Source organism: Ptychodera flava, chromosome 10 (assembly GCF_041260155.1).
Source record: "Ptychodera flava strain L36383 chromosome 10, AS_Pfla_20210202, whole genome shotgun sequence".
Lineage (NCBI taxonomy): Eukaryota > Metazoa > Hemichordata > Enteropneusta > Ptychoderidae > Ptychodera > Ptychodera flava.
Window position 1 is genome coordinate 42454045 of NC_091937.1, and position 25845 is coordinate 42479889.

The window sequence follows — 25845 nt, forward strand, 5'->3', positions numbered from 1 at the left end:
GAATATTACACAAATTGCTGACCAGCAGCCATATTTGATTACACAGCAAAACAAACAGACTCTGAGGGATTTTCATCAGACCATTTTTTATGATCTCACATGACATGAGAATCAGGTTCAGACATCTATAAAGATTTACTGATTGACGAGTAAGAACCTTCTGGGGCTCTTAGTTTTGTTTTGAACTCAAGACCTAACATACAACGTTAATACAAGATCCAATACAGTAACATAAAATTTTCAAAGTTCAAAAGTTCAACATTTGAAAAACTCAAAAATACTACTGTAATTCAAATACTACTTCAAAAAAAGAACTGTTTAATTCTTCGTAGCATACACTCTTCATAAGTTTTCAGTCTCTTTGGAGTCATTGCAACTTTCAGAAAAACAAGCCTGTCAGCACATTGAGATTGTAAAACCAAAAACCAAAGTGTTGCAAATTGACACTGAAAATATAAAGAGAGTTTTGACGTCCTCTTTTGAAATTCAAAATGAACTTCAGTATGGAGAGAGAGTCTTAGCTGATGCAGATAAGAACAAGAGTGCACTGTAAAGGATTAAACAAAACAATTAGTCTATCTTAAGTATAATCTCATTTATATCTATGTAAATGTAAAAGGAACCACAAAACACAGACATTTGTTAATCTGACCGTAGACAGTAGAGGGGGGACCCCCTCTACTGTCTATGATCCCCCTATTCTGTCTATGATCTGACAGCGACAAGATCCAAAGGTGGGTGTTTTTTGAATGTGACAGCAACCCTAGGTGAGAAGCTTTGCACTCTGAAGATAATGATCCTCATTTGAAAAATGAAGATGATATCATGACTATTTTCATTGTAAATAAATTCTCTAAAAAGTCTTACGGAATGAAGAAAAATTTGTAATCGTTCTCTGGAAGACATTCAGTCAGTGACCACCATACTGTACATACACCAATCATGGCCTGGTGGATGATTGGTTGATCATCAATCATGATTGTTATTGGCCAATTATGATTATGATCATGCGAAGCAAGCCAATGGTACATCCCATTTCTCTCACTCAGACTGGTGACATGATTTCACCAGCATCCTTGTTAGATAAAAGATTGATGCACTACGCATGGTTTGCCTTGCAGGATGATGTAGACTTTGTGTTGATACCACCACCACACAAACAGAATGAAATCGCTTGTCCTTGGTTAAAGTAAATAGCCCTTTAAAGATGCAAACGCTGATTCCAGTTTAAGATTTGAAATAATTATGTTTTCAGCACCACCAAATGATTGCCAATCAAACTACTGCTGTTGTTACCATGGAGATGAAAGTTATACCCTGTGGAATACGGATCATTGACTGAAAAGCAAAGTCACTGATCCAACATGGCAAAGTAACCATCACTCTCACAGTTAGTCTGACCAACTGAAATAAAATCACTCCCCTTCTATAATATCTCTCATACAATCAGTCTTCTCACTGACCTAAGTTTTGCAACAATGTCACATGTACAGTATTTTCTTTGCCAAAAAGCCTGCGCTAAATATTTGTGACTGCCATCAGGTCATACTCATAGTAAAGTAAATTTGAGATTGATAGACTTAGAATAATCATCCTTTAAGTAACAATGTTTGTGATTGGACAAATATAGCTTGATCTACTTCACATAAAATGCTTTTCGATTGGACAAAGTTATGATTGTTCTCAAATGATACCATTTGCAATTGGACAAATTTAACGTGATCTACTGCGAGTAAAATGTTTCTATTTGAACAAAGTCACATTGATTTTTTGTGATTTGACTAATTAAGCATGATCTACTATAACTAAAATGATTGTGATTGGACAAATTAAGCTTGGTCTATTTCAAGTAAAATGGTTCAAGTAAACCAGTTTGTGATTGGACAAATTTAGTATGGTCTCTTTCAAATAAAATTGTGTGATTGGACTAATTTTGCATGATCTGTTTCAAGAAAACTAATTTGTGTGATTGGACTAATTTAGCATGATTGATTTCAAGTAAAATAATTTGTGATTGGACAGATTTAGCATTATCTATTTCAAGTAAACTATTTTGTGATTGGACAGATTTAGCATGATCTATTTCAAGTAAACTAATTTGTGATTGGACAGATTTAGCATTATCTATTTCAAGAGAACTAATTTGTGATTGGACAGATTTAACATGATCTTTTCAAGTAAATGGTTTGTGATTGGACAGATTTAGGATAATCATGTGAAGTTATGTACTTTCACACAAATCAAAAAGAATCATTAAGGTGTAATCAAATAGTGTGGAGATATCATGCATCAGTTTTTATGAGTTTTTGCAATGACTTATGCAAATATCCAAGCAAGAGAAAATATCCCCTCACGAGTTTGATTTTCAAATTTGGATAGTTATTGTACTCTCTGTGTTTTACAGGAAAATTAATCTTGGATGAAAGGATTATGGAGGTAGTCTTATCAGTAATCACATGTACATCATACATTACCTTTACTGTAACACTAACATGATCAACATCATCACAATTAACTTCCAATTTTGCTTTTTATGATTTCGTCTAACTTGAAAATAGAACCTGTTGACAACAACTCACTAAGCTTAACACATTACTCTGTGTATGAAATACTAAAACACATGTCTTGGAGTACTCAATCGCAGGCGCCAAAATCCAGTTTTACTTGAAACTGTCAAAATAGGCAAACCTCGTGTATTTACTTACGTTGAGATTGTTTGGTGTCAGCAATTATAGGAAGACAAACATTAAGGGCTTGACCTTTGAACTACGTGACCTGATTTCCAATATACAGGTCAACGAACTGCACGCAAACATAAATGCCTGACCTTTGACCTATATGAACTGGTTCAATGTACACAAGTAAACGAAAAAAATCAGGTCAATATATTCATGAAAGGATTTACCCTAAATATGCTAATATCAAAATTCTGGAGTTATGTGATCACTAAACATATATCTGATTTTAAATCTGTGACCCAACAACGGGTGTTCATGATGTGAATGAATTTTAATATGTATACTGAGGGAAACTTTGGCAATCTTGTAGCATGTGAAGATGTCCATTTCATTCTCCAGATTTACACTGATTGGTCACACTTTCACGAAGGTAGCCATCTTTGTAATGACCATGGTCAGCAGCAAAACTGTTCACATATCCATGGTAACCGCTGTGGGGGACACCTCTCGACAGCCATGAATGTGGCTGGTATGGCACTGAGGCTAGTGACTGTTGCTGTGGCAACATCTGTTGATAAGGGTGATACTGGTAAGGGAAACTCAAAATGCCGGGTTCAGGTTGAGGTCGTTGACCCAGAAAGTCTGTTGTGGAGTTATAACCTAGTTTGTATGCAGGTATGTATTGCAGGGTTCTGTGATCTTTCCGTGTATTGGAATGGAACAATGCTGGTACACTGTCCTCAGAATATGTTTGAGTCTTTGAGTGGTATATCAGTTTCTGACAAGACGGTACATATCCGTGATTCCATGGCAGTGTTGAGTTGCTTGCATTGGTATTGCTACATTCTGACATGTTACCACCGATGGCAACATCACTTTGAAGGTCCACACCATTGTTTTCATAGCTCTCTAATTCTGAACCTGTGGCCGACTTGTCTGAAAAGTCTCTGCTTGCATCCCTTGGTGTACACATCCAATAGTCGTTGCTGGAAATGTCAACAGTTCTGCAGATCCTTCTCTTCTTTGCAGGCAAATGTTTTTCCAAGTTTGATCTCTCTATTAAATCGCGTCTGGAGTCTCCTTCACTTTGCTCCTTCCAATCTGGTAACTTTCCATGATACACGTTGCCATAATTTGTATTGCATTCTTCCGATGCTTTGTCCAAGCTTTCATCTGGCAGGAGACACTTCCTTGCACGCCTTGAGTCCCACTTTCTGTACTTAGATTTATAAACCACAGCAGTATTTGAACTTTCCTTGCGTGATAGTCCAGAGCCTTCACTTTCCTTGATGATTTTATCTGCCGTCAGTGAAGATGCACATCGTTTGTCATTGCTCATCACACCCTGTTCATTAACCACTGAACTGTCACTGCCGATATTTTCCTTTTCACTTTTTGGATTTGAACTTTGAAAATTGCCTACAGCATCCTCAGCTTCACTGGCGACATTTTTCCCAGTGTTTCCACCGTTTTGCACAGTCTGTTGTATGATATTCTCCACAAGACAGCCAACAGTCTTACCGTTTGGCTTCTGTTTTAAACCATTCACGTACACCACCGTATCAAGTCCTTCAGAATCATGTCCATGATTGTACTGTGTCCATGGTTGCTATATCTTGAATCCTCACTCCTCTGGACAGCCATATTGGCCAACATTTGTATGTTCTCATATGGACTTACATTAGATCTTCTGACGTTCCACATAGCACTACCATCATCATCATCATCCCAGATTACGTTTGTCTGCTTTCTCATGTCTATTTGCAGGTTGTCTGTCTGTCTTGCACAATTTTCGGTTGTTATTTGTGTCGACACCTGGCGTCTTGGTAGTCTGTGGTCCGATAGGGTGCTTTCGAGAGCCTTCTTCAGTGGATGGCTCCTCAGTGTACTGGAAAGTCTTGGACTGCATGGCTGTTGAAGAGCTACAGACCACTGGAGTATTTTGATCACATACTGGCACAAAAGTAGAACGTTCTACTGAGTTGCTATGAGATTGCTCTTGTAAGTTGTGAATCCCACTACATCTGGCCATATCAGTTTGATTCCGGAGATAACCAGTGCTGTAGAAGTGACCCAGTCTGAAACGTCCAGTCTGCCTTTTGCTGCACCACATACTCCACTGGTAGGCTGTAACTCGGTTGAACCCATTTCACTGCAGACATTGGTTCTGCAGACAACTTTACGGCATGGTCATGAGGGCTGATCCCATATCGGACTTGGTTGTATGCAACGGCATGCTGGTGCAACTCCGTGCAAGAAGGTAGACGTTGAGTCTGTTGCCGTGGAATCATGCCGTGAGTGCTCATATTGGTCATGTGACTTCCTGTTTTATCCTGAGAAAGTTGACTCTCTGTAACAACAAGAATTAGTTGCAATTTGTCTGACATGAAAGTTTACTAAGTAATAAAATACAATAGATTATAAGTCTGCTTTAGGTGCATGGAGGTAAGATTGGTGTTCAAAATCATAAAATATATCATGTATATATTACTCCATCAATTCTGAAGCAAATTTTCATGAGTTTTCAGTCTCTGATGGCCAAAAGATTTCTAAAATTATGTCAGGAGATTTAACCAACAGCCAAACATTTAGATATTTGGTCAAAAGTTAACATAATTTTGACAGAGTTACAATGTCATCATGAAGACTGCAACATTTTCCAAAATACCTACCATTGGTATCTGTGCCAGTGGCTGTCTTTCCTTGTCGCATTTCCATGGCTACCATCAGATAAAGCACAGACCTACATGCAAATCACATATGATAATTGCATGAGATGGTAGGCTGGAATATTGCTTTGACTGATGAATACCCACAATGCCTTGCAAAACTCAAATTATTGCGTACCTCAGTAACTTGTGGAGAATTTTAGGTACATGTAATCTATTAAAGTTCCAATGGACAACACTATCTGCAACAGATAAATGAGCGTTTTACTGAGAGATTCGCTGAGCTCAGTGTTGCTCTAACTTTACTGTTGTCAAGGGCAGTACACAGTAAATTCTGCATCTGTTCATGTAACTGCACTTTCCTTTTGACATATCAATATAATTACATCAGGGAACGATGGTATAGGCTTGCCACTTGTATACCTATGTACAGTACTCTAACCTTTGAATAAAGTCTGACTGTACTGACGATTGGACATTTTTTTAAGAAAGCGTAGCTATGGTATGTGAAGTAAAAGAAAAATATCCAGCAATAGATGAATACTGAGATGAAAGTCTTGAAATTCTTGTCAAGAAAGTAAATATCAATAAATATTACTCTCACCTGCTGATCTCAACAAGAAGAAACAAAGAATCTTTTCCTTGACACAAAAGTTTTCCCTACTTGTATCAGACTTCCACTCAGTCAATACAGCCAGGTGAATATATGGATTTGCCTCATTCAATTTGATGAACTTGGCAGGATCATGTCTGAATGAAAAAAACAGTAACGCAAAAGTTATGAAATAGAAAGTTTGCTGAAAAAATTAATATTTTGACTGTACAAGATCCCTATCTGCACCAAATACCAATACAATGTAACACATACCAAAACAATGAAAGTTTTTAAACTCTAGTTCACACATTTACAAAAGGAAATTTTCAACTTCTCCTTCGTGACCCCGAACAACATCCAGGTTATACTGTGGCCATTTTGGATTGGCGAATTCTCTAAAATTTCCCAAATGTCTTTCTCCCACATCTTGTTGGTCTGAGGATAAAACATTTCAAAACAGACATACTGTGTTTGTAATAATTATTACAAAAAAAGGTATTGCTTGCCAAATTACAACATCGTCATCTTTCCATTCTTACAAAAATCTGAACTGTTTGTTGGTCACTTGTTGCACAGTGGCCTCGGCGTCAGTAACTGTGGTATGGCTATTCAGACCAAATACGGGCTTAAACTTGTGTAAGGGGTTGACCATTACATCTAGGGCGGGGGGGGAGGTCAAAAAACAACAATAGAAGCAAAAAATATGTAGAGTGAAAATCGCAAAAAAAATGAAACCCATATTTGAATAAATATAGTATTCACGTGAAGGTCAGCTGAAAAAATATGGGAATTCAGAAAAGTGTACATGACATTCAAATCTAAAACATCAAATTTTTGAATGTAAAAATTGTGCACGTTGGCATTGTGATCAAACCCTTTCTCCTAAGACGCATGGTCTGTCCCTAGATGTTCATGAAAAAACGACAGCTGCAGACAATTGCGTACAGTCAACAGCCTGGCATCTCCAAAACCACATCCGGGGGACACAAGGCTTTGATTGGCGACGTGAACTATGACCCATAAAGCGTATTGGCGTGACCTTGGTCCAGCCACTTCCCTGTCAATAATTGTACCGTTGGGTTTTGCATATGGGTGTGTGTGAAACAACAAGACATAACAGTCCATCACATGCCTCGAACCACATAATGACATTGAGCCAAAAGCACTAGCATAGACTACGCTGTGACAGATCATAGTAGATTTAGTTATACTATGCTATGGATACCAAGGTTGAATCACTTTTTCTCACTGTCGTGATGAGGGGAAACGATGAGAAATAACCAGGCCCTCACGTCTGCCTTCGGTGAAAATCAAGTGCTACGTGTACACGTCATGAGATCAAACCAACCATAGTTTAACACTCGTCCATGCCAAGCACAGACTAAAAGCACAATGTAATCAGCTATGTGTGACAATATAAACTAACAAAAACAGCCATTAGGAAATGTTGATAGTCTACACTCATTCTGATAAAATTCCTTCTTTGTTGTAACGCATCAAAATTTACACAATGTACAGTGAAGAGAAAATCAAAGTACGACTCTGCTTCTTAGTATTCAGAAAAAACCCTGAATATTCCAGTAAAACAAAGCAGTTGAAAGCACGGTCTGGGTGAACCAGGTCTGATTTTCAAATATGTTGACTTCCTGTATTACTCTAAAGAAACCAATATAAATGGTATGGGTTTTGTTCTTCATGTGAGGTACCACGCCATGATGCCATGGCTTTCTGCGTAACAACGCCATGATGCTGTAAGATTTCTGACACTTAATTAGCCACCACCAAGCATTCTCATCATCATTGTAGGATTAAAGATTACTGGAGTGAATTAACATTACACCATTATTCAATGAACTAATATGCTTAAAAAAGTTTTATCCTCCAGCTAAATAGCTTTGCTCAAGAAAATTGACAACTAATCTCCTGAAACTGATATTAACAAACCACCACGTGGGTGGAGGGTGGGGGTGTTAATCATCATATATTTGCATTAGGGACAACCATGGTCCCTCCCCATGGGAAAACATAATCCATAGAAATTACTACTATGGCCAAGCTGACATTATATATTATCAGTCAATCTACAATAAGTAAATAAATTTCTTTCACAATATTGACATGGTAAACACAAATATTCATTTAAGTTTTTCAAAAGATTACATATAAACCAACCTGCTCATGATATCATCTCAAAGTTATTCTTTAGTCTCTTTACATGTAGCATCTGCTTGATTTCTTCAATAAATATATTTTTATGCAAAAATAATATTGTTTTATTTATCAATAAATTATACATTTACATAAAATGCAAATCAACTGACTAATCGCCAAAAGAGAAAATTCTCTGGCCTAAATTGTGCACTATTATGGTATATGATCTAAAACCACTGAAATACTGTCAAAAAATACAGGGTATGTAACACATCCCAAAGAGACTTAGGGATGAAAGGAAAGCAACTGCTCATACTTCTAGTTCTACTGGGGAAGTGGTCACAAAACAAAACCAGAGAACCTGGATTTAGCGTCAGGATGTCTTAAAAGGCAGACAGTTTTGATGCATGGTGCAAATGCACATGTATCAACTTATGCATACCCACCGTCTACGTGATTCTTCGACAGTGCACCATGAATATCAGATGCATGCTGGGTATTAAATGGCACTTATGGCGCCAGATCTCATTGTATCATTGGAGTTCAAAGGGACCGCACTCCGCATGCACTGCACCGACGACGTGTCAATTTTGGGAGCTGATCAATTCATACAAATGAGAATTGTCAGAGTTGCACATGACGGTAATATCAATCCTATTGTTCCATTTGGTTTTGTAAAACTTGTTCCATAAGGTTTTCATCACAGGCGATGGACGCGTATTTACTGGATTACGTTTTCAGTCTCAACATCAAAGAACTTTGGCACAGAAAAGGTTACTTGAAGTGATCTTTTCCGTTCACAATATGCTGTCAATCATTGCAGCTGACCAATGGGAAACACTGCTTCTTAAAATCGTTGATGCATAAACACAACAACCAGGAGGTACAAGAATCTTAAGCATATATGTTTCATCAGTATGAGCAACGCTCTTCCGCGATACTATTCGCAATTAACAATTTGTTGCAAATTCAGTGAGATCCTACAACTGTGCATGTGATTTAAACATCAACGTATTAAACATACTGGTGCAAATGTACACAATACTCAGAGTTCAGTGCTGGAGAGAGTTTATTCCTATCTGGGGATGTGTTAATCCAAAACATCTTTCTTTGCATGTCAAAAGAACAGGGTATTGTACAGACTAACACAGTACGTGCCCGATTTAGTATGAGAACAACAACAAGATGGCGCGAATAGGCTCACTGCAATGAGACAACTTGAGTCAAAGTTTTCAGTTTTGTTTCCTAGGTTGATTTATTTGTCTTCCATCATTCATCATCATGGGAATGATGATACATCGTCAGATAGGACATGATCTTTCTCGCCTTCTGTGATAACTTCAGTGGAACCAAGGAGGAGATTGTCTCTCCTCCTCCCCCCCCCCCCCCCCCCCCCCCCCCGCAAGCTCATTTTAATATGACCGGGCAATAGGTCACTATAGGTTATTCAGTAGCACTGGCCAGCGGCATGCACGGCAGTCCTTCATTTTGATGACAAAATCTTGAAATGGGCGCCCTCGCCATTGGTAGAAAAACCGCGCATTTACCAAAGTTGGGCAAGTACAACTGCAAAGATGAGGTACTAGTAACATAAGAGGGTGTACAACTTGGTATCTTAGAAAAACGTTCTACTCATCGTTTGCGTTGGTACACGCGCCAATGCGACACTAATAGCATGCATGCCAGTGCCGGGTCAGAAGTTCACCCACTCCGGTAGTACGTAACATTACGCAAACCTATATCTCATGTCAACTTTGGTCATTCATTTTGAATCACGCGCACGTTGAATGCATAGATTCAGAAGGCGCAACCTGTCTGCCTTTGTCCCGCTATCAAACGGCACGCTTATATTCTTCACAGTTTCTAAACTATCCCAGGTCTACTCACATGTCCTCATCTTTGTTCGTTGTCTTCAATTCACTTCTACCCAAAATTCGGAAGTGATGTGTTCAGCAACTCCTTGACATCTACGGACGTCTGACCCAAACTCCTTCGTATAGATTCACCGTGTGTGATCGATAGGGGGCGTAAATCACTTGAAGTCGTTGGCGGGCCGGGCAAGGCTGGCTATTCCTTTCCCAGCGCTGAAAAACAGTAACCGACCACACATTCTGGAGGTTGCATCATAGAAAAAAATAGGTGTATTGACATGTTGAAAGAGGTGGCACTGAAATAAGCGTGAATTTGTGGTGCAAAGCTTTCCAAATATGGAAAAGGACTCAAGCCTCGTGTTTTGAAAAAAAATATGGAGGTAGAACAAGAACTTATCTTTATAAGTTCATATTTCCGGTTTATCTTTACTTCATTCTTTTGTTGCCCGGATTAAAATGATTAGATTATGTAATGGACAAAAACCAAAGCAAAAAGTTGCCAACACACCTACAACTCAACCTTTCATTCATGACCGTTGACATAGAATCTTTCGGGAATCTTTCAATATTTATAGTTTTAACTTATTGATAAAATTTTCATAATATTTTAATACTTCCAATTGACACGTACAGCGTACAGTTCTACTTCCAAAGTCACGTTCAAATCCCTAGTGTCCAACCTGTCAACACAGGTGACATATGTGACATGTCCAGTGTTTGCCAACCGAATTTCAAGGCGGACTTTCATTGCACACTGTACAAAATCCTTTGTGTTTGAATAGCCAATTGACCTGCTTCGTGTTTCAATATACAATTTTTCAAAGAAGGACAATTTTCTTTTTTCTTGATTGAAATAAAAAATAGCAATATTATAAAAGATTACTGCTAGCGTCCTGGCTTAATTTTTTTTTTTTTTTTTTAGAGTTTGTCAAAGGAAAGTTGGCAGTCCGAAGTTACAAACTACACATGTAACTCATAAGGTGATTGGTAACGAAGTAAATTAATTGACTTATCATTGGCCAGCTAAGATCGCATTAAAATCATTGGCTAAAGAGATTCAAAATGTCTCACGTGAGACTAAATTACAGAAAAGTGTGTTTCCGGTACATCTAAATGTCGAAAAACACATCTCCATAGCTATAATAAAAGTGGTGGTAAATTTTGCAGCAAACGCAAAGCTTAAAGTTGAGGGACAGATATGATGGACCAACCTGGAATTGACAGTAACAGGGACCCGGGAATGAGTAATATTGAATTAGAGCCTAAAGTTGCTCGATACGATACGGGGAAAGTAAAATTGCATATGCTTTCGTAAATGCGCTTCCCTTTCAAGCCGGGTAGGCGTTCTCTCTCTCTCTCTCTCTCTCTCTCTCTCTCTCTCTCTCTCTCTCTCTCTCTCTGACCATATCTAGAACGGAATTCCTGGATCTCATAACCAATTGTGAGCCATGCAAAGAGACTGTCATTACAGATTTACTGGTATGTGTGTAATTTTACAACCATCACTCTTGTGCTGTCGTCATCGTGGGCAATCTAAAAAGACAAATATCACAGACATAGCACAAAGTAAACCAGCTCTTTTACTTTTCTTTTGTTGTTACAAAGGCAAAGAATACATCCGAATCATCGCATTTCCGTTCGAAGTAAACAAATGGGAAGTCTGAAAATGTGTCTGGAATGTTAATGCGTATTTCAAGGGGTCAATAGTAGGTGGATAGAAAGACTGGACGCCCGAAGGCACGCCTCAGAATTAATCCACGGAGCGATTGGTCGGAAAGCGCCCTCAGGCAAAGAATCTTTCAGTTTAATAGTCGACTGAATGTGGTCTGCATTCGTTATCCTCTGCTGTTGTGCCACTGTTATTGTCGCAACTGTTGTTGCAATGATGATGATGATGAGATGATGATGATGATAATGATGACGACGACCAATGACGATATCGCCACTGTCCAATTTATGTTTCCATGTGTAAATATTACAATATGGAACAATTAAACCCGATAACAGCTTCCGTTGAAGACTAGATGCTGGTATTGCAAAACAGGAACATCTGGCAAGTCAATAAGGATAACTAACATCATCGATGTTCGTTTTGTATGTTTTCCTTTATATAGCTTTTGCATACTTTCCTTAAAATGCTCAACGACCAATGAAATTATTTGTCTTAAGTTGCATGTCAAAAATACATTGCTATTTTCCACGGTCCCTGTATTTCCCCATGTTTTACGATAGCTCTAGGTGGGTTAGCTGCTGTACTGTAGCTCGAGGTTTTGCCAGGGTAGTTAGGTCGGAGGGCAGTTACGGGTGGTGGGTGCCTTTATCAGTGTGGTACAGTTGTGGTACACCCTTCTCTCTGTGTATACCACACAGACCATTCCAGGCACCTGTGGGGTTGGTAAGTTACGTCTCCCAACAGTACACGATGGGCGTCGAACACGCCCCTGGAAAAATCAGATTTGTATCGATAATCTTTCCTGAGCTGCAGCTTGTGTTGATTGTGGTTTCGAAGAATGAAGAGAAAATCGGGTTCGACCTTTTCCTTTTGGTGCACATCGACGATTAAATTGTCCTTATATCAAGTGAATGGACACCATTTTAAGTTTGGCCCTTGGTGCACGGTAACTTCATGCAGTGACCGTGGTGCAAATAAACTGTTCGTTTCCTAATCTAAAAAAACACATTGGTTCCATATGTTTTTCTTTGTTTCCAACACGGATTGTTACTTGTAAAAAGTCCTCAGCGAAAATATGAGCAGAGTTATTGTACATGAATTAATATATTATAGCAGAATCCAAACTAATTTCGGAATTCCGAAGTCCGAAAAATAATACCACTCTTACTTGAATCCATACAATGTCATGAGTCCACGTTGGTAGGAGGTTTACAAATATGACCCTAGATTTAAATGTGTAATCCTAGAATTTGTGCCACACCGTTTCAAAAGTATGTGATCAGCGTAAAATTCAGCTGAATTTTCTGGAGATCACAGTAATCTGTCAAAAATTCAGTTGATTTTTTCAGCTGATTTTCCACGGCTGAAAAATTCTGGTGAATATTTCTTTGGTAACAGAATAATCGGCTGGATTTTTAGATATTATCTGGAAAGTCAGCTGCATATCTTGTTTTTAGACAAAAAATTAGCTGATTTTTTAGAAATTGTTAGAAAATTCCATTCAGCTGAAAATTTCAGAAGATTTTCAAACATTTAGCTGATCTTTTTTATTTAACAATGTGTGCTTCTGAAAATTCAGCTGAATTTTACTGAACAATGTTTTCATCCAAAAAAAATCAGCTGAATTTTTTTACTGAATAACGTGTTCATCCAAAACTTCAGCTGAATTTTTTTAGTGAATATGAATTTTAAAAAGCCATTTTTGGGATGTGAAATATCTTATTTGGAAAGTTATGGTACAATTATATTCAGTATTATAGTAACATTAATATCTGGTAAGAAAATTTGAAATTAAAAGGAAATTCCGAAATGTGATCGGAATTTCCGAAGTTAGTTCGGATTGCGTTTATAATACCAAACATTTGATAGCTTTTTCGAAGGAATTCTTATGTCGTGATTTCAGAGTGCAAAAATCATAGCAAGGTAAGTGATTGGCTCTACTGACAGCTCAAGGTCATTGTTCCAGAGCTTGACCTGGTTTTTTTCAGAAGTTGATGGTAACCACCACGATCTATGAAAAGACAAACAATGAATTCAAATATTCACATCGGAGAACAATTTGTCTCTTCAAAGCTCGGCCTCAATATATCGAACAAATTTTGAAAAAATGTGTTGGTCAATTTTATCAGTTTGTTGCAAGTAACTGATGATTCAGAGATGATACTACTGACTTAAAGTAATTGTTTCCCTCGTGTGAATCATTCAGCTCCACCCGGCTACATATTTGGCAAATGCGTCATCAGCTTGGGGCACGCTACTGCAGTCTTCACACTAACTGTGGCGAATCAAAGACAACAGAATTCCTTAGAACCCGTCAGATTTGTCAGAACTGGAAGGTGGTGCTGTGCAAGCGAGGGAGCAGATACCAGAGTTGTTTTCATATTCCTATTTTTAAGGCAAGTGTCCTGGTAGGACACTGAATACTCTCACTGTATGTACGCAGCATCCGTACTTTGCGATGTAGAGAGGAGGCTTAAACACGCAAGGGCTTGGACAGATGGGGGAGGGGGCCGGTGCGATTCAAAAAGTGAGTGTATGCATGGAAAATGGTGACCCTTCCTCCAACTTTTGCATATTAAAGAAATTCTGAAATTCACCCAAAATCATGGCCAGACATTTTAATGTACATATATGAAAGTGATAATTATTATTTTCTATACATGTTGTTATCAAATTGTACGGTACTGCGAAACAGCAATATGACATTATTGAAGCTTTTCCGCAACACAGACAAAAGGGATAATTGTTTGTGACACAAAGTGGTGCAATGCAACCATGCGACGCTCGTGTTGGGGAGGTCAAGAGAGGATGTCCCCTTCCTGATGTAGACACTTTTGAAAATATAGCTACTTAATAATGTAATTTGGTGGCGTATTTGTGAATTTTAAGACGTACTGGCCACGTATATAAAGTACAACATTAACTTTTCTGCAACAGACAAAAAAGAGGAACAGTTTGCGACAAAAAGTGGTCATGCAACTGTGCAGTGGTCATGTGGGGATTGGAGGCCAAAGGGGGATAACCCTCCTCTGATATAAATGGAAAATGTCTGTGAAAGAGATGTAATCATCAGTGATAACAATAGAAGATACTAAACTAATATTCTATTGTTCTATTTATATCATACTACCGACAAACAACAATACATGTAGTGATGTTGTTTTTTTAAGTGTTTGTATAAATTGCTGAATTGTTGACATACAAAAAATATTTGTTACATCTCAACATCACTTTGTTTTCAAGTGATTCGTATACCGAACGAGAAAGTATGGTATCATCGGAACATTGTGTATACATGAGAAGATGTAATTAAACGGTTTGACTATGAGGATTATGCCCCAACACAGTTGTTTTTTTGGCAATTGAGGTAAATAGACCATTTTAACTGGTCAGAACAAAGATTGGGAGAAAATATTGGTTTTCTTTGTTTGTTTTGTTTTGTTTTGTTTTGTTTTCTATTGATCAGAGGTATGTTTTGGACATTCGTGTGATATTTCATTCTAGAATCGTCATAGGATAAGTAATGGCCCTCCCCAAAATGCTTGCACAAATGGTAAAAGCCTTCCCCAAACACGTGCATGAAAAATAGTGACCCGACCCCAAATTGTACCCCCGGGTGTTAATTCTGTTAAGGCCCTTATCAATGGCAAAACACTCGCGGCAAATATGCAGGGCGAGGCGTCGACCTAATTATAAGCACAAACACTTCATGACGAACCCCCGGAATAGACCCTCTCCTATCTTTATGTACACCTGTTCAATGGAGGATAAGCCTAACGCTTGCTGTGTCACATATTAATTCACGGGTATAGTCACTTTGATCAAGAAATTATCGAACCTTTTTAAATCACCGAGACGTGACAACATCTTTAAATTTTATTTTATTTTATTTTATTTTATTTTATTTGCTCATCAACAGCGCCATCAGGCAGCCACTTACAGACAAGAAAATAAAGAAAAGGATAAAATACACTAACATTTAAACAAACAAAAAAGTACCCTAAACATCAATGACAAAAACAAATTAACATGTCTTTTAAAAGTTGAATAAGATTCTTCAAAAACATTGACATCGCAAACCTTATCAATCAGATCATTAAAAAGTTGTGACGTACATCCAATCAGGCCATTTTTGTAACATAAACTCTACAATAAGGGATGTGTAATAGAGGTCTATGTCTAGCAGAGTATCTAGGTACGCATAGGCCATAAAAACCTGTACAATCTGTAGAGTCATATAAAGATAAAAGGTATTTACGCACAAACACACAATCAAATAATTTCCTACGTAAAAACAAAGGTTGAATTTTAAAAAGATTACAGAGCAAGTTATGGTCAAAATTACACCAAGATGAAAAGTCACTGTGACATCCCTGTTTATGATGTAATATCTAAGAAAACGTTTCTGAATTGACTCAATACGGCTTGCCTGACTGTCCGAGATTGAATTGAAAATGACTGTATTATATTCTAAAATTGGACGCACCATAATAATGAACAGATGTCGAAGGACAGCAACTTGCGTGATCAAATTAAAATTGCGTTTAATGAGACCAATTATGCGATTAGTTTTACCTACAATAGAGTCAATGTGATGAACAAAAGTGAGTTTTGAATCAAAATGACACCCAAATCCTTAATGTAAGAAACATGATCGAGCAACAATTATCCATATGGTAATTAAACTTAATAGGTTTCTTTTTTGAGATGATGGTAAGTACCTTACATTTGCTGGCATTCAAATCTAAGCGCCAAATTTTTGACCCTTGAACAAGTTTATCTACAGGCTTTTGTAGGTGCTTGCTATCATCAAGAGTTTTAACACGACTGAAAAGTTTGGCATCGTCTGCAAACAGTTAATGACGGAACAGATACAGTCATCAAATTGGGCGAACGAAATGAGAATTCAAAGAAGGACAGGTCCTGATGGCAAAGGGTTATCACCGACGCTTCAAATATTTAGACTCGTCGTCTTCTTACTTTACTTAGCCTGGTAATGCTGAGTGGCGTGTGACTGTATGTGATGAATGTTGGAGCTATTTGTGAAGATGCACCTGCTTTGGCTCGTAAAACAGTTTACTTATTGAATCATCCAAATTGGCTCCGCAGTCTCAGATATTGAATAAAACAAGTTTAAAATGTTGTCTAAAAGCCCCGTCCACAAGGAAAACAAGTTTGTTTAGTAACCTTCTCGCCTTCTGCTCATGCAAACAAGGAAAGTGGTTGTGTTATTTTCAACTTTCAAGAGATACCTCATCATCGTGTTTTAATTTTAGGGCACCGAATATATCATGTGTTATATAGTCTGCTCAATATGCTTTGGACTTTATTCCGCAAATGCAAAGAAGTGTTCTCTTCCTTCTGAGGATAATCTATATCGTTATGCTAAAACGCCTTCAGTATGTGTTAGTAGGCTAGTATTCTATAAAATACCTCTTCAGCACGTGACTTCAGATGGCATCGATGACATCAAATCTGTTTTTAGAACAGAACCACTTCCTGTTAGGGCTTACAAATTCGTATAAAACAGATATTCATCGATCTGTTCTCATATATTACGCACTTGGTATCACTTTTTGCTCTACATTTCCATGTATCTTACATATAAGGTGTACTCTCAGACTGTCCTTTCGCGTTTCAATACTTTCAAAGCGTCAACATTGTACATTTTGCTTCAGAAGCTTGAGACTTAATAATATTACAGGCACAGGCACTATTAGAAATTTCGTGATTTTTAATTCGATATCGGTATGATTGCACTGTACTAGATCACCAAACTTTTGTGTTTTATACACGGTACTTTCGCAATGTTAAAGCGGTATTAACTTGTACGCCATTTCCAGAAACCATTGATTGAAAACATTGCGCCCTCGATTTATGCGGATCACAGTCCCCCATAACGGGGACTGTGTATTTATCTACTTCAAGTCACTGTTGCATTGCCATACTCTACGTTTGCGGTTTAGCGAGAGCGGTTTTCTAGAACTTCTCCGTTTAGGTATGAATATAAACTTGAAGGCATGAATTACAATACACAAAATATGGAAAGTTTCTGGACAACAAGTGCGGATTTTAAAATATATGCTCATAAGATAATTACGGTCTGTAATCGTGGCTGAATGTTTATCTTGGTTCCCGCTCTTTCGGAATGTTCATGGTTCGTTCAGTTTGCAAACGTTAAGGTTCTGACCGACAGAGGTTGGTTCCAAAAGAATGAAAATGTGACGAATCCCGAGATGACGACATTACTCCCCTCCCCACCATGAAACAAGGCCAGCACATTTCTGTCAAGCTCAGATTCCGATGTCGCTGGAATTTTGTATAATTTTGCGTAATTTGTCATCGACGACGCCGAGTCCATAATTTTCATGTCAGCTATTTTTGTGTAATGTTTACATCTCTACCTCTCTGCCAGCAACTATCACATATTTGCCAACATTTTCTCCTTTTGGCATATCAACACATTATGAGAATTTCTATTGGATGACTGTTTGTAGTGTTTACACAGATCGGCGAGGCAAACTTTAAAACAGGAGACGATCTGTCGACGAAACCTCAATCTGTACACTGATATCAAGCAGACTGGACTGACTCTCTGTAAGTATGATATTGATTGTATAGAATATATGGCGATGTAATGCAATGCAATGTTATGTAATGTGATTGGAGATTGGTGAACTGTAGATGTACTGTTATCGGAAATACAGCAGTGAAAGCCCGTATTTTTCCCACAGAATAGTCGCCTTTTAGCATGTTCCATTCTTTATCGGGACGTATTTGTATTTTTTTTATATGAGTCTTCGTTTCTTGTTTAATCATCAATGATATAAAAGATGACACTTACAATAATCCCGATCCTTGGTGTGTGCTAATAGTGATATTTATGTTAGACGGAAAGTCTTGCCAAAGAACTCAACAATTTATGGTCCAACAATTTTCGTTAGAAATTAGAGAAACATTGAACATGTTTTAAAGTACGAAGACCGTGTAGGAATAGATGGACCATATGGCCATGTTGACATATGTCCATATGTGTTCCGAAATAAGCTTTCGAGTACCTGCAACCAAGAAATCGTTAAACCCACCCACAAAGTTCAACAATCGCATATGGCAGCATTGTGGGAGCGTAGGTGAAACCTGCGGCCGTTAGAGTAAAGTCGTAGAGTAGAGTCGTGTAGAGTAAGTCGTGGTTGTTTGGAAGGAAAAGCACACCTTGTAGCCTTTCCCGAGGTATGAGTCTACGCTGCTTGGAGCCAGAAATAGAGATGCCGTGGTACCAGTGAAGCGATGCATGTGGTTTTGGAGGCAGCAGCACGTATGTTGTCATGGCATCACATAACCTAAGAGAATCCCATTCATCTGGCGTATAATGACTTTCAAGGGCCATACAGTCACACCTGCGATCATACCGATATTAAAATTACGGGAAAATGCCAAAATTTTGCAATGATTACATTGGTTGAGTTGTCTGTACTTTGCGGCTAAGGGACTGGTCAGTTTCTTCGGCCGGGGGGGGGCGGTGGATTATTTTTTGCCGACGTCAAAAAGTGGCTGACCCCCCTATTCCAAATTTTGAAAACAGGGTGACCCCCCTATTAAATTCGAAAACAAGGTGACATAAATGTAGATATATATATATATATAAAAATATATATATATATACATATATATATATATATATATATATATATATATATATAAATTATAATTTTACATTTTACATATATTTATAATTTAAATAGTCATTCTATGTTTTAATGAAATAGTTGACATGTCAGTTGTAAGATAGGAATTTCAAAGTGTGAATCTTAAACTTTGAATACGGTACATTTTGAATGAGCTGTATTTTGAATAAGCTGTGAATGTATTTCACACTTTCTCTGCTTAACCAGATGTCGTGAACTGTTGTACAGAAATGGATGTCAATCATTAATATCAAAGAGGAAAAAGCAGTGAATCAAAAACTTTGATGGGTGCTAAGACTTGCCAACCATCCAATTAAATCTCCTGTGGAGCCATAGAGAGCTTTTTTAGCCAAATCTGATGTGTAGTGTCTGAGAGGACCTTTTCTTGTAACATTGAAACAATAAAAGCAAAGCTAATAATGACAAAAACTGCCTTTTTAACTGTTATTTTGTTAATAAAAAGCATCTTTCTACAGAAAACCTGTGAAACAAAGGAAAATAATTGCATCAATGAGAAGGAAAGATATCTTGTCATTTTTCTATCTCTAAAATAAGTCACTGTATCAAATATATATTGTGAAATATTTGTGTATGTTGCTTTCTCATACTGAATTCTCACAGAGAGAACAGAAAAGTATCAGGAATTTGTCATCCTTTTCATATGAAATGCAGATTTCATAATGGTACACTTTCACGTAGCAAACATCAAGATATATCTGATTTATTAAAGTATGGCGCCCGAAGGGCGTGCCGAAAAATATGAAACATCCTGATATCTCTGATATATATGCCTTGTATATTTAAGTCATGCACCCGAAGGGCATGCTGAAAAATGTCTGATATATTAAAGTAATGAGCTTGAAGAGCACGCTGAAAAATATTGAACATACAGATATCTCTGATGTATGTATGCTTGATATGTTAAAGTTGGGCGTGCTGAAAAATATGACTGATTATTAAAGTTACGCGCCCGAAGGGCGCGCCGAAAAATACAACTGAATGATGAAATTTGTGGCTGACACTAGCATTTAGGCAATGATGAGCCTGTGTCAAAATTCAAAAACACACTGACCCCCCCTATTGGGCATTTCAAAAACATGGTGACCCCCCTATCACCAAAGTCAAAAACAGGGTGACCCCCCCCCATGAATCCACCGCCCCCCCCAGGCTGAAGAAACTGACCAGTCCCTAAATCGCGAGCTGCGTCAAATGCCTGGGTCGGATTTATTTTGCGTCCCTACACGCGTAGGTTTTATGAGGTTTTTCTCCAAAAAGAAAACGGAGTACTAGAATAGGACTTTACCGCTTAACTTTCCTGCCTACAAATGTTCGTTTACTTAAAATGCCTGCATACATGCAGCCTGTCATACTATAGTGGAAATTATGGAAGCGAAAAAGAAGTTTCTTCTTTGATTCTTGAACGACTACTCACATGGAAACAATCAAGTGCAGTAATATAAAACTTGCGTGTTTCAAATTTTCCCAGCGTGATTTTTAATTTTGGTGGACGCAAAACAAAGCATTTAATTACTCTGGCTCTATGGGAATCTGTAGCACACTAAAGACCTTACACAATACTAACACGATTGGAATTAATTAGTAATGTCTGTCTGATCTGCAAATGTAAGCTCATCTGCTTTTCTTTTTAAGTTGTGCACTTAACTTGTTTTTATGAGTAATTAGTAATATTGCAACAATCAGCCAAAGAGCACCTAACACTTTTGAGAAATTTTAAAAATATGAAAATCCAAATTTCTCAAATTAGTTCCAATCGTGTTTACTAAATATATGTTGTTTAACGGACTTTTATTTCTGATCATGTACCAGGCGACGCATTCGTATGCCAATAACACGATGGGGAGGGGAAGGGTGGGGGTGAAAGAGGGTTGAGAGACTTCCGGTGCAAAGATAATTCGACATTTAAGTAAAGGGGATCGCATCATCAGTCTCTGAAGTTAGGTCACCTGCGTCCGCATAACTTTCGATTGACAAGTGTGAACTCAAATGCCATGAGATTCTTGTTTGCCGTTAAATCAGAGCTGTACATGTTATTAGAAAGCGGTTCAAATACGGTACGCGATGTTATTCTCTGTTGCAGTTGCAATACCCTCGGCTGCTTGCGCCCTTGGTCGGCTAATATCAAAACCGAAGAAATGTTTTTCTTTCTCTATTTCAGGAAACTTGAGAAAATATAAACTACCGAGATGGTATCACAGAAACTCTTGCTCATTGGATTGGTTCTCTGTATACTCAGTCAGAGTCTGACATCTGAAGCACGTCCACAGGTTTGTCTTTTTTGTTCTCTGTTGTTGTTTGAGAGTTTTTGCACTGTGCTGTTACCTAGTACACGTCATATACAGACTCATAATTATTTCATCGCAAGATAAAAGCGCCCTCTATAAGTGATCCCCTCCGAGTCAGAAAATATTACATTAAAGCTTTTCCTTTGAAAGTGTTTGATGACAAGTTCGTGCTAATGGCGTCTTTTCAAATTTGATTTAAAACCAATGGGAAATCTAATTTCATAGAATTTCAACATGCATTCTTCATCTATAGTGTACGAAAACTGGCTCGCACGGGTGTGATGTTTTTTATTACCTGAAGAAGTTACACTATGAATGTTACTAATATAAAATAATAGACTGAAAGTAAACACATTTTAAGCAGGCGATAGAAAGCCATTGCGCAAACCAAACAAGTGGCAATGAACGGGAATAGGGCATGAGTTAATTTATTTATATTTTACTCAAACCAACAGAGCCGTCTGGCGCGCAGTTTGATGGGAGAGCACCAGCGCCCTCTACACTACATGAGGGATACACGCAGTGGAGAAGAAGGTTGGTGACTCATAACACAGTCCTTGCACCCACTTTAGTCATGACTACCCTTGAGAAGGGAAAATAGCTGAAAACTTGAAACGAGCCCCTCTTTTTCAGCGTAGTGCAGTGTCCTCTTAACCAAATGCTATCAAGGTACTTTCAGCACCCAGCGGGAAATACAGTCACTGTGCAGTTTACACAGCCTTAGTGTTACTAGTCGGATTCTGCTGGTCGGATTGGTGAAGACAAAAGTTATCTTAAAGAACACTCATATACCACAAAGCACTCAAGATCATATTTTTAAAAGTTTGTAAAATTGGTAAAAATGTACGTCTGTGCTGTCGACAAATCTTCCCATCCTATATTGAAGATCTTATTACTTTTCTAACACAACCCTCTACCAGAAAGTACATAGTGCACCATTAAGCTTGAGTGAACAAAGCAAAGTGAAATAACTTAATTTTTCACAAAACAGTATCTTCTCTTTCCTGCTATTCTCTCTTAATCCCTGCTTGAAAACAGCCTACAGAATAATTGTGCCACGGATTCTACAGACATACTCATTCACTGTAACTAAAAAGCAGACGTAGCAGAGGTACATATAATCACTTCGCGATTTTTTTTCCATACCAACCCAACCATCATCACTCGCTCGATACACACAAGGGACTCTTTCACTTCATAGTTACGTCAATGTTTCTTAATATACTGAACATACCAGAGAAAAACACAAAAAGCACATGCAACAAAATAAAATAAAAACCAAAATGATTTCACTGTCAGTTCATCACACATACTTCTTGAATTGACACTCCGGAACCGATCAAAAAGGCAAAGGAAAATCAAAGCATCATTTATTTTGTGTTTTGCCTGACATATACAACACATAGAGTGCCGGCCCTTTGAAAGTGACATAATTGCTCAGAATCTTTCTTTTTTCACTTCACAGCCACGGAAGAACCTGAAGCTGATGAAGAAGAGAGTGAAAGTAATGGAGACTAGCGGTCAAGTCATCCTCACATCTGATGCTGAGCCGGGCAAAGTTAAATAACGCTTGCAGCGTGCGAGTCAATATTACAAATCGTGTAATTTAGATAATGTTGTATGATTTTCAGTTGATCTGCCATTATAGTCGACGCAAATATTCGGTTTTTTATGTGGTAAGAATGGTTTTAATAGATTGAAGATTGTATATACTTTAGAAGTATTTAATTTCTTGTAATTATGGTTCAACAAAACTCATATTCAGAACGATAGTGTTACTCGCATGATGTACATTTTTTTGTTTTTGGAAATAACCACTCGAACTATAAAAAGTACGATGCTGTATTCCTAATTCTTTTTGTGGCAATAAAAACGAGGTACCAGAAAGTTCATTGGTCTGTCTGTCCTTGCCGGAAGCAACGAGCTATCGTATGACTCACTGTTGTATGTCCTTGTGTTTGAATCTCAAAATCAAATCAAAATATCGGAAGACCGAGACAGCATGGATAGTAGGAGAAAGCTGCATCTACAGTTCAATATGGTTGCTACCAGGATACGCAATGTATATTGGCTCCGGTTTTTGTAAACTCTAGCAACTGAGGATCCTTCGTGATAGTAGAGATGTTACTCTCCAAGGAAAAGGGGATTCAACGTTTCTCTATCTCATAAAGCGTTCATTGCTGAGGGACTCTTTGATTTTGAGAGGGGTCGAATTGAGGATACGTTTATACGTTGCCGCCCAGTTCTGAGATTTGACACTTTTGTGGAATCAACAGAGGTTGTATCCCCAGACTTTCACAACTTTCCTGTTTTTGAGAATTGTTTTTGTGATAGCGGAAGCCGCAACGTCTTGCTTGACATTTTGTCCCACAGAAAGAGTTGACATCCTTTCAAGATATAATGATCGGAATTCAATCATGTGGTGTTACCTGAAGATTTAAAGATCTGCCATATCCGATTCGGTATCGACTAAGTCAACTCAAAGATGTAAGCTTTGCGCGTCTACACAACTGCATACTTTCATAGCTACAAGAAATGAATGTTCTTAAACGACTAGTATTGTTATCTTGTTTTACTCGAGATAACAAAACAACACTGAAAAACTACTATAGAATACAACATGGATACAGCTCGACTTGTTCATTGTCCCTTAAGCTTGCGATATTGTAACCTTGTTTTACACAACACAAAGCAAAACTCAAAGACTATCAGAGAGTACAACATGGGTGCAGTTTGACTAATTCATGTTCCCGATGGTCGGACATCGACGGCAACGATCGTACAGTTTTGTATCTGATGAGCCTCAATCATTTATAGACAACTACAAAACCATAATGGCGAGAGTTAAAATATTTTTAGCAAACATTTTTTCGGTCACTGTCACCTACAATTCATATTGTTCGAGTTTCCGACTCTCTGTTTGCAATCTCTGCTTCGGAGTATCAGTTCACTCACACTGCAAACAACTTTGGTGCTATGTCCGAGTCAAAATCACCGAACTCTTTCTTGTACCTGTGAGTGATGAAGATGGCTGCCTCCGTGAGCTGTTGAATGGAATCCATGAAACCTTGTTGATGTCGCTTGTAAGAATCAAATAAACCGATATCATCTTCACCGGGACGGCTAACCTCTTCGTTGTTTCCTAGCAACAGTTGGCCCCGGAGCTCCTTCAACATGGAGTAACAGTGATGGATATCCTTGCTGCCAAGCGGTGCATCGGTGCCGGTGTCACGATTGTCATTTTCGTCGGTGTCCATATCGCAGAGACGATTTGGCATCATGATGACTTTGTCCATGTGGTCAATAGCGCGGAGAAATTCGGCCAGCTTATTGACAAAGGACGTTCTCAGCGCGGGGAAACCGTTCAGTCGCGTCTCGTTCATGGTTGCTGACTTTCACAGTGTTCCACAACCCGGTTGAAACAGTAACTAGACTTTTCGTTGATATTCGGCAATCCCCTGGAAACCTCAAGCGCTTAAGACCAAGGTGTTCGGCGAAGTGCGTCGATGAACAGAGCCGACAAGAATTTAAAGGCAAAATGCTAGATGTACAGGTACCAGTTTCCATTAGTGGTATTGAAATTTATGAAATCTCATATTTAGAGTCGGTGAAAAGAAACAGTTGTTCTAAACAAAGGTGACCGGATATCTTTCCGATGATTATGCATTGTTAGCAGAATTTGTTTAATTTCAGCTGGTAGAAGGAGAGGGCAGAGACCTTGTGCAAAACCTATCCGGCCACGGGATTGCATGTCACGTTGCTACGTGATGTTTTCATGGACTGTGTATGAATAGTTGATGGTCTGCTGAGAAGCATTTTCCGGATAGCATGGCCATTGTTTTGGCGTTAGTTCGTTCAGAAGTCGGTATTCGTTTGGTCAATGGAGATGGCCTTTTTCATAAAATGGAGATATGGTTTACCATGACGAACATTGTCAAAAAGCCAACGAGAAGTTTACTAATGAAAACACTGTCAATATATAGCAGCGTGGATATGTGCAGTGTGGTTACAAGAGTTTAAGGTAATATGCGCCTCCAAAAAGTAAATTAAAACTTTAGCTCACATCTTCCTCAAGGATACTTCAAACCATTCTCTTTCATAATAAAAAATACAAATCAGGGATCACCGTGCAAAAAATGGCATTAGGAGACAAATTTTGTAACTTTTCCCTATATTTGGAATTCAGGATGGCCAGTTGCCGTGCACGTGAAAACACTAAAT

General features: G+C 38.2%; 1 protein-coding gene and 2 long non-coding RNA genes across 4 annotated transcripts; 1 reads left to right on the plus strand and 2 right to left on the minus strand.

The window, feature by feature from the left end:
- Positions 1-4291: 4291 nt before the first annotated feature.
- On the minus strand, positions 4292-10252 carry LOC139142882 (uncharacterized). The gene is made up of 4 exons (XR_011554487.1): positions 9981-10252; positions 5952-6097; positions 5351-5421; positions 4292-5028 (listed from the first exon to the last, which is right to left on the minus strand). It is a non-coding gene; the product is annotated as an uncharacterized lncRNA (long non-coding RNA).
- A 7367-nt stretch (positions 10253-17619) lies between these two features.
- LOC139142847 (uncharacterized) lies at positions 17620-23511 on the plus strand. 2 transcript variants are annotated; one of them, XR_011554485.1, is made up of 5 exons: positions 17620-17634; positions 18145-18233; positions 21498-21606; positions 22080-22158; positions 23090-23511. It is a non-coding gene; the product is annotated as an uncharacterized lncRNA (long non-coding RNA). The 2 variants fall into 2 exon arrangements; XR_011554484.1 differs by lacking the exon at positions 17620-17634 and having other exon boundaries at positions 18129-18233.
- Positions 23512-24575: 1064 nt separating this feature from the next.
- On the minus strand, positions 24576-25007 carry LOC139141669 (mid1-interacting protein 1A-like). Its single transcript, XM_070711254.1, has one exon. The coding sequence runs from the start codon at positions 25005-25007 to the stop codon at positions 24576-24578; it is 432 nt and encodes a 143-aa protein (XP_070567355.1).
- Positions 25008-25845: the final 838 nt, after the last annotated feature.